The sequence below is a fragment of the Labeo rohita genome, chromosome 15, assembly GCF_022985175.1.
Source record: "Labeo rohita strain BAU-BD-2019 chromosome 15, IGBB_LRoh.1.0, whole genome shotgun sequence".
NCBI lineage: Eukaryota > Metazoa > Chordata > Actinopteri > Cypriniformes > Cyprinidae > Labeo > Labeo rohita.
Window position 1 is genome coordinate 21,937,272 of NC_066883.1, and position 14,002 is coordinate 21,951,273.

At 31.9% G+C, this 14,002-nt stretch overlaps 1 protein-coding gene across 1 annotated transcript in view; it reads left to right on the top strand.

Annotated features, from left to right (window-relative positions):
• mark4b (MAP/microtubule affinity-regulating kinase 4b) overlaps nucleotides 1–14,002 on the top strand; it is a 57,813-nt gene that overhangs the window by 29,541 nt on the left and 14,270 nt on the right. The window contains 10 exon segments of the mRNA XM_051129539.1: nucleotides 3,150–3,198; nucleotides 4,729–4,794; nucleotides 6,490–6,560; nucleotides 7,561–7,617; nucleotides 7,783–8,019; nucleotides 10,434–10,553; nucleotides 10,675–10,774; nucleotides 10,881–10,990; nucleotides 11,068–11,251; nucleotides 12,711–12,922. Coding sequence (XP_050985496.1) covers nucleotides 3,150–3,198; nucleotides 4,729–4,794; nucleotides 6,490–6,560; nucleotides 7,561–7,617; nucleotides 7,783–8,019; nucleotides 10,434–10,553; nucleotides 10,675–10,774; nucleotides 10,881–10,990; nucleotides 11,068–11,251; nucleotides 12,711–12,922 — 1,206 coding nt within the window.

Sequence of the window (14,002 nt, forward strand, 5' to 3'; positions counted from 1 at the left end):
CATAAAAATTCATAGTATAAAATATTGGGTCATTTGTTTCTGTTTTTAACCAATACTTTTGAGTATTAAATAAATGAAAGTTTGACATAGTTTGACATAGTTCGTTGTTAAACTAATAGCATGACACTGTATCAGGGTTATTATAGGTAATTATTTTTTTTATTATGATTTTACATGAAATAAAAGAAACGTGAACTGAAATCAAATATATATATATTTTTTTATTTCAGTTAATTTTTATTTAGGTTAATTTTATGTATCAAAATACTACACCTGAAATATAAATTAATGAAAACTATGCAGACATATACAAAAGCTCAAAACAAAATGACAAAAACCTTAGCCAAAATAAAAAAGAAAACTGAAAATAAATAAAAGCTAATTAACATATACACACTGGATATAAAAATAAAAATACATTGCACACAAATATTGGGTTATTTATATATGTTATAATTGCTATTTAATGACGTGATTACACTACCAGTCAAACGTTTTTGAACAGTAAGATATTAAATGTTTTTTAAAGAAGTCTTTTCTGCTCACCAAGCTTGCATTTATTTGATCCAAAGTACAGCAGAAACAGTAAAATTATGAAATATTTTTACTATTTAAATAACTGTTTTCTATTTAAATATTTTTTAAAATGTCATTTATTCCTGTGATTTCAAAACTGATTTTTAGCATTATTGCTCCAGTCTATCTTATGCTCATTTGTTGCTCAAAAACATTTATTATTATTGTTATTTTAAAATCAGCTGAGTAGAATTTTTCAGGTTTTTTTTAAATAGTTCAGAATCAGATCTAAAATAGAAATATTTTGTGTTTTTATCATCACTTTTGATTAATTTAAAGCATCCTTGCTAAATAAAAGTATTAATTTCAATAATTTCCCCCAAAAATAAAAGTAAAAATAAATAAATAAAAATTATAATATGATTTGGATCTTTCTATTTATCATAAAATCCTGAAAAAATGTACTCAACTGTTTAAAAAATTGATTATGATAAATAATAATAATAATAAATGTTTCTTGAACGGCAAATCAGCATATTAGAATGATTTCTGAAGGATCATGTGACACTGAAGACTGGAGTATTGATGCTGAAAATTCAGCTTTGATCACAGGAATAAATTACATTTTAAAATATATTCAAATAGCAAGCAGTTATTTTAAATAGTACAAATATTTCACAATATTACTTTTTCTGTATTTTAGATAAAATAAATGCAGGCTTGGTGAGCAGAAATTACTTCTTTAAAAATAAAAACCTTACTGTTCAAAAACTTTTGATAATCAAAAATACATAGCACACAAATATTTGGATTTGGATTTATATATACTATGTTGCTTTAACAACATGATTATATAAAATTAAAAATACATATCATACAAATATTGGGTAAAATATTTTGTATTAAGCTAACAACATGATACTGAATTTAATCATAAAGATACATAACAAAAATATTGTGTAAAATAAAACGTTATTAAGTAGGCTTGCATTTGTTTTTCTCACACAGCTCATGACACTGCATTCTGGGATTGTCTTCTCCACAGAATACGTAGGATGCTGTCTTAAAATGTGGCCAAAATAAAGTATAAGACAGTATCATTAAGCTGTCTTCGTGTTGATTTGGAACAAAGCCATTGCATTCGTAATCGTTATGTTTATACTGTGTCGAAAAGTAAACTTGGCCCTCATTCCCTATCAGTTTGTTAAGCTTTGTGTTGTGATGCTTTTTGTCAACTTGTGATTTTGGCCCAGGGGTGGGAAAGTGAAGCTGCACAGGCTCCTGAAATGAAAACGAACGGTAAATGGAAATTAACCGATGGGACACACAGAGGGCAGTGAGTGAGGACAAAAACAGGACAAATGAAAACATGGCCTCTCTCTCTCCCTCTGTTGTTCGGACATTCTCCCAGGGTGACTGAGTACGTTTGGGAAGAATGAGCTCAAACGGTGTCGTGTCGTCAGCCGTCGAAACATTCCGCTTATTATGCGTGTTCACTCTCTCCTGTCCTTTACCTTTCCTTTCTGTTTCTCCAACTCCGGCTTGTATACTGAGTCTTCGTGACTCTTTGTCTTTCAGTCACGCTCTCTCTTTTTCTTGATCTGTCACTTCTCTCTTTGACTCCATCTCTCCGCCCCTCTTCTTTTGTCAAACAAGGTCCTTGCAGCAATCAATTTCTGCTTTCAAACAGCAGATGGATGATTCTCACACACCTTGTTTGTCATTTCATCTTGGCCATTAGGTTGAATTTCCTAAACCTAAATTGGGGAATGCACCAAAAATGTAAATACTGTCATGAAATAGAATAAAATAGAATAAAATAAAATAAAATAAAATAAAATAATTTTTTAAATATATAAAAATAAAATAATTTTTTAAATATATAAAAATAAAATAATTTTTTAAATATATAAAAAATAATAATAATAAAATATATTTAATTGAGCTTCACTGTTTACAACTTTATTTACCGTATATTTAAAATATATTTTTTTATCCAGAAAAATATGTTTTTTTCCAAATGGAAGGAAATTGTGAGGATACACACAAGACCGTGATTCTCAGCAGTCGACATGCTGCAGCATAGCTCTGATGTCCTAGACGGCAGAACGAAGATTGGTCACAAGATGGGTCTTTTTTTGGCTTGATCCCTTTTCCGTCCAATTTAACTGCTGTTAGAAAGGACAGGCTGGTCTGTGAGCAGACGGCACCATGGGTTGTGTCAGAGAGTGTGGGCTGTGTTTTGTATTTATCATTGGTTTCGTTGTAAACGATATTTATGGATTTGCACAACTGATGAATCCACATCCATCAGTCTCTGCAGGGTCATTGTGGCTGCTGATGTTTTATTGATGTAATCATTGAAACGTTTCTGACAGAGATGACTTTATTAACCACTAAACATGACTGAAAAGAGGATCTGAAAGTCTGAGACCACTAGTAAAAATGCTTTGATTATTATCAGATGAAAGGAAATAAGTGCATGTTAATTATATGTACTTCATGTAATTATGTTAATTATATTTATTTTCAAATTATAATACTCTGTATATTTCCATGTTGTTGTTGTTGTTGTATAAACAAACGTTTTTAGTTCATTTTACTGATTACTTTCTCTGTTTATTTCTCTTCAGCTCTTTCGAGAGGTACGGATCATGAAGGGCCTCAACCACCCAAACATAGGTGAGTATTTTAATGTTTTTGAGTAAATGTTTGCTACACCAAAATGTCAGAGTAAAGCCAAAATATTGACGTCTGAGGCCTCTCAAAACACATCTCTGAAGTGCATTCAGTTCATATTATTTGAATTTGTACCAGTGTTATTAATTGGCTTTATTTTTATGTTTTCCATTTTAATTTTGATTTTAGTAATTTTAGTATGTGCTTTAGTCACTTTGGTCATTTTTCTCAGTATTTTTATTGTTTTCATTTATTTCTTTTTAAGTTTATGTAATTTTAGTACTTCAACTTCTTACAGTTAATTGCCAAGGCAACACTTCCAAGTTTAAGTTTTTCATCCAAAATGTATATTGTATTTTACGTCAGCCTTGTTTCAACTTCATGTTGGGCTGTTGAACTTCAAAAATGACCAAAAAAAAGTCAAATGTGGTGTCATATTTGAATATATGTAAGTGCGAATGAGATTTGAGAGCTACGTTGAGGAACACAGTTTTAGTATTTTCAAACATTGGGTAAATTATTGAAGTTTGCCTTAAAATTATTAAAAAAAAAAAAAAACTAAATTAAATTAAATTGTAAATATATTTAAAAAAATACAATAATGTCAATATATTTTGTACCAATACATTTTTGGTAATTTTTATATTTAAAAATATATTTAAAAATACAAAATTTGAAACTAGATATATTTTAAGCTTCAACATATATTTCACAGAGCTTCACTGTTTTTTACAGCTTTATTTAGCATATTTTTAAAATTTTTAAATTTGCCAGAAATATATATTTTTGTCAAGGCAAAGTTTAAGATTTTCATCTAATATTTATATTTTATTTTATGTAATCTTTGTTTCAATAAATGTTGAACTTTATGTTAGACTGTTGAACTTCAAATGACCAAAAATAAATAAAAAAAAAAGGTCAAGTGCGGTGTGTCATATTTGAATGTACTACCAGTCAAACGTTTTTGAAAAGTAAGATTTTTAATGTTTTCAAAGAAATCTCTTCTGCTCCAGACGTGCATTTATTTGATCCAAAGTACAGCAATAAGAGTAAAAGTTTGAAATATTTTTACTATTAAAAATAACAGTTTTGTATCTGAATATATTTTAATATGTAATTCTTTTGTGTGATTTCAAAGCTGAATTTTACGCATCATTACTCCAGTCACATGATCCTTCAGAAATCATTCTGATTTGCTGCTCAAAAACGTTTATTATTTTTATTATGCTGAAAAGTAGATTTCTTTTCAGGTTTCTTTGATAAACAGAAAGTTCAGAAGAACAGCATTTATCTGAAATAGAAATCTTTTGTAACATTATAGATGTCTTTATCATCACTTTTGATCGATTTGAAGCATCCTTGCTACATAAAAATATTTAAAAAAAAATAATAATAATAAATTTTATTTCAGATAAATGCTGATCTTTGTTTCTTTCCTTTTACAGAATCCAGAAAAAAATGTACTCAACTGTTTTAAATGTTGATGATAATAATGATAATGATCTTCTGATTGTGAATTTCTTATATCAACAGTTCAGCTCTTTGAAGTGATCGAGACGGAGAAGACGCTTTACCTTGTAATGGAGTACGCCAGTGGTGGTACGTTTCCTCCCCACTTCAACATACACACATGCATCCCACATGTACACAATCCTTAATGCGCTGTGTTAGAAAAAGTTACTTCAGTGTAGCTAATAACGTTGTTACTCCTACAAAAATGAACAGATTATATTTTCACTCTCTCTCATTAAAACCATATGTACCATCTAGCTTTGATAAGCTTCTACATGCATAATCGCACGTGTCTCCAGTCTTTATACGTAACATGCATGTGTTGCATCAATCATGAACACAGCTGCACATGCTTCATCCTTTATCTCTCTTCTCATCTCTCCCTTCCTTCCCTCCTCTATAGGTTTCATGTGCATTCACTGAAGCCAGGCCCACACAGCTCGGCGATTATAGTGATTTGCTGCTAGTAAAGATGTTCATAGTCAAATCAGGCTTATTTTAACTTTAGCCCGTCCTATTCGTGGAGCCTGAATCGGCTGCTCTCTTAATGAATCACACATTTCCACTGCTAATCTATCTGATGAGGCTGACGCACGTGCCAGAGTATGGACAGACACGCGTACAGCGCTAGCTTAAAGCACACGTTGGCAAACTGCCTTCTCTATTTCCTTTCCCTGCTTTACATCTCACTGGAAGCTTATTCATTAGCCATCCCTTCCTCTAATGAATCTCATTCTGTCGTCAATGAATACGTAGCAGAATGAAATATTGCGTCTGTTCGTTGGGTATTAAGTTGCTAACTTCATTAGGCAGGAAATTCACAATTGATTGTCCATAATTTATCTAGATGAGTTATATTAGTGACGTCCTTTATCCATCCAAAGTGTCTTTATCTTAATCTTTACTTTTATGCAGTTTTATGTAAGAATGTCTATCTGTACTTTATGGATTGCTGAGCAATATTAGAGATACATTATAACTCACTTAAATTTGTTTTAATAATATTAATAATTGAATAACTTACATTTAATCTTTAGCAAGATATACATTTTTGTACTGTACATCATAATGCTGTGATGGCTAATATCATTTTGTTTTACAGAATGTTTCATTTTAATTAGGGGTCGACTGATATGTGTTTTTCAGGCCCGATGCTGATACCAATTATTACAGATCAAGTAAACCGATAACCGATATTTTGAACCGATATGATGTTGGTGTAAAAATAAAAATTAATGTCAAAATTAAGAATAACAAGTACTCCTTATTAAACTTTAACATAATTTAAAAGCATTTTAATATCGGCAAATGAGTTTTGAAAATGACTGATACCGATAACGATAAAAATGCTTAATATCGGTGCTAATAATCGGCCTGGTCAATAAACAGTCAACCCCTAATTTTAATTTCATTTTCCTTTTTTTATTTATATATTTAATTTATTTTAGACAGTATAGTGTAGAATTGTCATATCAGCTGACAAATTTAAGTCAAGGCAAATTTGTATAGCACTTTTCACAATGTACTTATGGTCTAAAAGCAGATTTACAGAAATTCATAGTGTTCATGTTTATAATATCTAAAAATCTTCCTGTGTTATAGTTGCATTTAGCAGATTAGAGCTGGGTGATAATATAGCTTACGTTTGCGATAAAACACAAAATTAAGCAGTTGAGATATTTTATATAATATATATCTCGCCCTACACAATCTCAGTTATCGACCAAAATAATTGAATTGTTTTTTAAATGAATTCAATTTTACACTTTTTTTCTATGGTAGGTGAAGTGTTCGACTACCTCGTATCCCATGGGAGAATGAAGGAAAAAGAGGCGCGTGCTAAATTTCGACAGGTAAGATGGCATCATAAACTATGAAACTTGAAACTTGTTTACCTTTGATGGAATAAAAATCTTGAAAGAAACAAAACCAAGCTGTATTTTCTTTTTTTTTATGTTAAATGATTAGTTCACTTCCAGAATAAAAATTTCCTGATAATCTACTCACCCCCATTTCATCTAAGATGTTCATGTCTTTCTTTCTTCAGTCGAAAAGAGTTAAGGTTTTTGAGGAAAATATTCCAGGTCCAAACTGCAGTTTCAGTGCAGCTTCAAAGGGCTCTACATGATCCCAGCCAAGGAATAATCATTTTCTAAAAAAAAAAAAAAGAACTATTTATTACTTTTTAACCACAAATGCTCATCTTGCACTAGCTCTGCCATTCACGTCTAGGACTTCACACATTACATAATCAACGTGGTTAGTTCTTCAGCTGTGTACTTTTAAAAAGGTAGGGTAGGGACGAAAATCTGCATCTCATTTTCTCCTCCAACCTCAAAATCATCTGACATCATTGTTTTACCTTTTTTTGTAAAGAGCGTTTGACTTTCTTTGCATGTTCACTTTGTAAGCACTGGGTCGGTGCTTCCGCCTACGTCACATGTGACCTTTCCAACTTGTCGAGCTAGTGCAATACAAGCATTTGTGGTTAAAAAGTATATAAATTACAAATATATACTTATATATAAATATCGTTTTGCTAGAAAAGACCCTTATTCATGTAGAGCCCTTTAAAGCTGCATTGAAACTGCAATTTGGACCTTAAACCCATTGGCTCCCATTGAAGTCCACTATATGGAGAAAAATCCTGGAATGTTTTCCTCAAAAAGCTTAATTTTTTTTCGACTGAAGAAAGAAAGACATGAACATCTTGAATGACATCGGGATGAGTACATTATCAGGTTTTTATTTATTCTGGAAGTGATTTAATCCTTTAAAGGTGCTACTATTTTTTGTAATTGTTATAAAGTGTTTCCTGTTTCAGAGCTGTCATTGTCAGTGTTTCTCTTTCAGATCGTGTCTGCGGTTCATTACTGTCATCAGAAGAACATTGTTCACAGGGACCTGAAGGTTATTGTTCTTTCTCATGACTTATATGTCCTTTTATTACTTCGGGAGCTTTTATAAAACAGTAAAGGCTTTACCATTACACACTTTGCTCCCTTTTAAAATGTCCCCAAAGCGCAAAACTATTAAAGGCTCATGATCGTATACCCCGTCTTCTATCTCACTCAGGCGGAAAACCTTCTGCTTGATGCAGACTCCAACATCAAGATCGCTGACTTTGGCTTCAGTAATGAATTTACGCTGGGCAGTAAATTGGACACGTTCTGCGGCAGCCCCCCATATGCCGCCCCAGAGCTCTTTCAGGGGAAGAAGTATGACGGGCCAGAGGTGGACATCTGGAGTCTGGGAGTTATACTGTACACACTGGTCAGCGGATCACTGCCCTTTGATGGACAAAACCTCAAGGTAATTTATTCAACTTAGTATAAGAAAAAAAGGAAAGAAAGGCCTTGTAAACGAGTACAGGGATGGATTAGTGTGTCAAAGTCATCCAACAATCATGTTTATATAGATACATGTTTTAGTTGTATACTTTTAGCAGTGGTAGGTATGTTTGGACTAATATTAAATTATAGATAGATAGGCCAATATTTTTTATATTATGTTACATAAACGATAAATGGCTGTCATTAACAGTCTTACTTTTGCCTCTTTTTAACTCATTAGCAGTAGCAAGTTTATATCTCACAATTCTGAGAAAAATTCAGAATTGCGAAAAAAAAAAAAAAAAAAGTCAGAATTGTAAAATATAACTCAAATGCGAGACACAAAAAACATAAGAAAAAAGTATTTAAATTGAATTAAATTCATTACAATAAAGGACAGAAATCTAAAATCAATCATTTTTTTGTTACAAGTGAATATCACCTAATTATAAAATACAGTATGGAAAATAGATTATAGTGAATTTATAACAGCTAAGGGGCGCTGTTATAAATTCGCTGTAAACCACGGCTTCACTGGGCTTATTGCTTTTATAAAATGGTTATTCCATATACACAGTAAGGTTTCACAAAATAAAACAGAGCAAATCAAGTGTAATGATGTTAAAGGAGTCCACTTACAGAACAACAATTTACAGATAATGTACTCACCCCCTTGTCATCCAAGATGTTCATGTCTTTCTTTCTTTAGTACTTTTTATCATCAAACGCTTGTCTTGTCTTGCTCTTTCCAACCTCTGTTTTTTTCCGGTTCATGACAGTTAGGGTATGTCAAAAAACTCCCATCTCATGTTCTCCCTTAACTTCAAAATCGTCTTATATCTCTGTTTTACCTTTTTTGTTAAGGGTGTTTGATCTTCTTTGTATGTTCACTTTGCAAAGACTGGGTCGGTACTTCTGCAGCGATGTAGGATGATTTTGAAATGATTTTTGAAGTTGAGGAAGAAAATACGACTGGAGTTTTTCAACATACCCTAACTGTCTTGAACCAGAATACACAGAGTTCAGGCAGAGCAAGACAAAATGAGCATTTGAGATTAAAAAGTATTTTAATTGTATTTTTTCATCATTTCGCTACATAAGACCCTTCTTCCTCGGCTGGGATCGTGTACAACCGCGTTTGCGATCGTTTGAAGCCGCATTTAAACTGCATTTTGTAAGTTCAAACTCAGGGGACCATATCAGTCCATTATATGGAGAAAAATCCTGAAATGTTTTTCTCAAAAAGCATAATTTCTTTATGCCTAAGAAAGAAAGACATGAACATCTTGGATGACAAGGGGGTGAGTACATTATCTGTAAATTGCTGTTCTGGAAGTGGACTTCTCCTTTAATAAAAACATTATTCCTCAGAAACTGTGGCAACAGTGGTTCCCAAGTAACACACAAATGTAAACAAATGTGTATGTTTGTAGAGTAATTTGCAACAGCTGTGAATGCGGCTCAACCAATTTCATTTTGAGATTTGCTTAAAATTTCATTTAAAAGTGTTATTACATTTTTTATACATTAAGTAAGTATTAAATGATGGCAAAAACAGTCCACATGTAAAAATGTCATGATCAACCAGTAAGGTCCAAACTGCAGTTTCAATGCAACTTCATAGGGCTCCACACAATCCCAGCTGAGGAATGAGGGTCTTATCTAGCAAAATGATTGATCATTTTATTAAAAAACAAAATAAAAATGTATATACTTTTTAACCACGAATGCTCATCTTGCACTAGCTCAAATTCGTGCATTACGTATTCACGTTGGAAAGGTCACATATGACGTAGGTGGACGTACCGACCCAGTGTTTACAAAGCGAACTTCATATGCCCTTTACAAACAAAGCTAAAGTAAATGACAGATGAAGAACTAATGGCATGTGACTAACCTTTGTGGTTAAAAAGTACAGAAATTTTTATTATTTTATTTATTTATTTATTTATTTATTTTTGACCGAAATGACTGATCGCTTTGCTAGACAAGACCCTTATTCCTTGGCTGGGATCGTGTAGAGCCCATAGAAACTGCAATTCGGAGTAAATTATCAGGATATTTTAATTCAGGAGTGAACTAATGCTTAAAAAAAAGATTGAACATAAAAGAAATTACGTCTACACAAAATAAGTGCCACAGTATGTTTAGTATAGCTTTAATTTTAAGGACATTCAATGTAAAATCATGTCATTCTGAACCATCTAAGACAACATTTTGAGACATTTTCTAAGCCTCTGCACGTGCAGCAGTTTCTCTTATTCTCTTCTTTGCTCTGAAGTAATGTAGGTCAAGTGAGCTGTGATTGTTTCTCTGTGCCGTGGGGGCGATTCGGTGGCTGACTGGTTCAGAATTAGATGAGGTGTTGAATAGATGTCTGTGTTTTTCCCTCAGGAGCTGCGTGAGCGTGTGTTGAGGGGGAAATACCGTGTGCCATTCTACATGTCTACTGACTGTGAGAGCATCCTGCGCCGCTTCCTCGTGCTGAACCCCACCAAGCGCTGCACCCTGGAGGTGAGGAGGAGCAACTGCGGCCTGCAATCAACCATCACGGCTGATAACACGTCTTATTGGGTTTGCATGGATCTTGCGGGCTTTCGCTCACTCTATCTGACTTTCTGTTCTTCCCTTTCAGCAAATCATGAAGGATAAGTGGATGAATGTCGGGTACGAAAACGACGAGCTGAAGCCTCATGTAGAGCCTGTGGAGGATTATAACGACAGCAGCCGTATAGGTAAAAAATCCTGCCACAATTTCCACTTTTGGCCCTTTTACATGACCTTTACTTGTATCTTGTTCTTGAGATTGCTTATTTACTTTATTTTTTATTTTTAATACAGATGTGATGGTAGGAATGGGCTACTCCCGTGATGAAATCAAAGACGCCCTGAGCACACATAAGTACAATGAGATATTTGCCACGTATCTGCTGCTAGGCCGCAAGAACGAGGTGAGATTGCAGCTGATCTGAGAACAGCCTGTGCCCTATCCTATGAGTGTGTAATATCTTATATGTTTCCCATATAGGATGGCATGGAGTCCCGGTCGAGCAGCAGTCTGTCTCTAGCACGGGTGCGGCCCAGCCCCATTACGAATGGCACCAGCAAACACTCGTCCACCTCCTCCGCCAGCTCCACCTCTGCCTCCAGTCACACTAAACCCCAGCGCAGTGCCTCCACCTACCACCGCCAGAGGAGGCACAGTGACTTCTGTGAGTCCCTATACCCCTCATGAATCATTTTTATGCAAAACATAAATAATATTGTAATATTAATAACAATTATTAGTAAAACTATTATTATTAATAATAATAAAAATATTGTTAATATGAATTGATATTAATAATATTTATATTTTATTATTTATATGTTATTATTATTATTATTATTATTATTATATGCCAGCAACAATATTATTATTGTTGTTGTTGCTGGGATATATTAATGATAAAATATAAATATTACGAATATCAATTGATATTAACAACCACAATTATTACCATTAACAACAAAAACAACAATAATAATAAAAATAATAATATTTATTATTATTATTATTATTATTAATATTACCACCATTATTATTATTATTATGCATAATTTATATGCATTTATTAATTATAAAATATTAATTATTATTAATTGAGCTTAGCAATAATTTTTGTTGTATATGCCAACAACATTTTTTTGCATATATTAATTACAGATATTATTAATATCAGTTGATATTAACAACCACAATTATTTTTATTACCATTAATAATAATACTTATTATTATTACTAAATTATTATTATTTAGGCATTTATTATAATAAAAGATTAATAATTAATATTAATTGATAATAATAGTTATAATTATTATAGTTATAATTATTCATAATAAAATTACTATTATTATTATTAACAGTAATTATTGTTGTTAATATTAATTGATATTCATAATATTTATATTCTATCATAAATATATGCTAACAACAAAAATATTATTATTGTTGTTGATGTTTTTGCATATATTAATTACAAATATTATTATCAATTGATATAACAACCATAATAATTATTATTACCATTAATAATTATTATTTTTATTGCTAATAAAATACTATTAGTATTTTTATTGCTGCTATTATTATTATTATTATTTAGGCGTTTATTAATGGTAATTATTAATATTAATTAACATTAGCAATTATAGTTATTATTAACAATAATTAAATTACTATTAGTATTTTTATTGTTGTTATTATAATAATTATTATTATTGAAATTTATTAATAATAAAATTAAGTTGTGGCTTTGTGAATTATCATTTTAATATAAATATTAATTATATCTTAATATTAATATCATATTAATATCAGCTAACTATCAATATTAGTAATTATTAATAACAATAATAATAATTATTATTATTATTGGCATTTATTAATGAAAAAATTCTCATCATATTAATATCAGATGATATTAACAATAATTATTACTATTAGTAGTAGTAGTATTTCCTCAGGATGGAACATATTAGTTCTATAATTATTAGTTTTAGTGTAATTATTGTACAATTACTTCATAATTATTAATATTAGTAATAACATTTATTGTTATTTACTACAAGGTTATTATTATTATTATTATTAACATTATTTAATTGTCTTTAATTTAATGTTTGTCAGGTGGGCCATCAGTGCCAGTAACCCACCCCAAGCGCAGCCCCACCAGTACAGGAGAAGGGGATCTAAAAGAGGAGCGTCTGCCCTCAAGGAAGGCCAGCTGCAGTGTTGTGGGCAGTCGTAGCATCCCCCCGTCCAGCCCTATGGTCAGCACAGCCAACAACCCCAACAAAGCGGAGATCCCTGACCGCCGCAAAGACATCAATGCAACAACGGTAAGCAAGCACAGGAAATCATGTGCATCCTGTTACAGGAAACATTAATTACAATATTAATTGTTAAGGAGATTGTTCAAGATTGTTCACAAATTTTGTCTTAGGTTTGTACACTATATTCCATGTGTTCTAAAGCCGTATGATAGTTTTATGTGAGGAATCAACTGAAACTTAAGCTGTTAACCTTGCTTACAGCCGTGGTCACCATTTACTTTCATTCTGTGGTAAAGGGAAGCTGGACATTCTGCTATAAATAACTTCTTTTGTGTTCCACAAAAGAAAACAAAGTCATACAAGCTTTAAAAGACAAAGCAAACGATGATGGATTTTTCATTTTTAGATGTACTATTCCTTTAATAGAGTAGAAAATATAAATCATGCTGACGACAGTTCAAGTGGCGTCCATTAAAATGTTACATAACTTCCCACACACCAAATACATCAATAACATCTTTTCCCCTGGGATATAATGGCACATGTTCAGTTCACATTCGTTATCGGTGTTCTCTGGTCATAAAGCGATGTTCTCTTAGTTTGCAAACAGCTCGTTCCTAAAATGTTCTGGGAACAAAATGCATGAATTTCTGAGGACAACTGTGTCAGAAAAGCTCGTTATGTTTAGAGAGCAGAGAGTCAAAAGTTTACACACACCTTACAGAATCTGCAAAATGTTAATTATTTTACCAAAATAAGAGGGATCAAACAAAATGCATGTTATTTTTTATTTAGTACTGACCTGAATAAGATATTTCAAATTAAAGATATTTACATATAGTCCACAAGAAAATGTGTAAAAATTACCCAGTTCAAAATTTTGATTCTTAATACTGTGCTGTTACCTGAATGATCCACAGCATTTTTGTGTATTTGAACTCTTTCCAACATTGACAGTATGATTTTGAGATCCATCTTTTCACACTGAGGACAACTGAGGGACTCATATGCAACTATTACAGAAGGCTCAAACACTCACTGATGCTTCAGAAGAAAACACAATGCATTAAGAGCTGGGGGTTAAAACTTTTGAACAGAATAAAGATGTGTACATTTTTCTTATTTTGTAAATAGTACTCCTCTTCA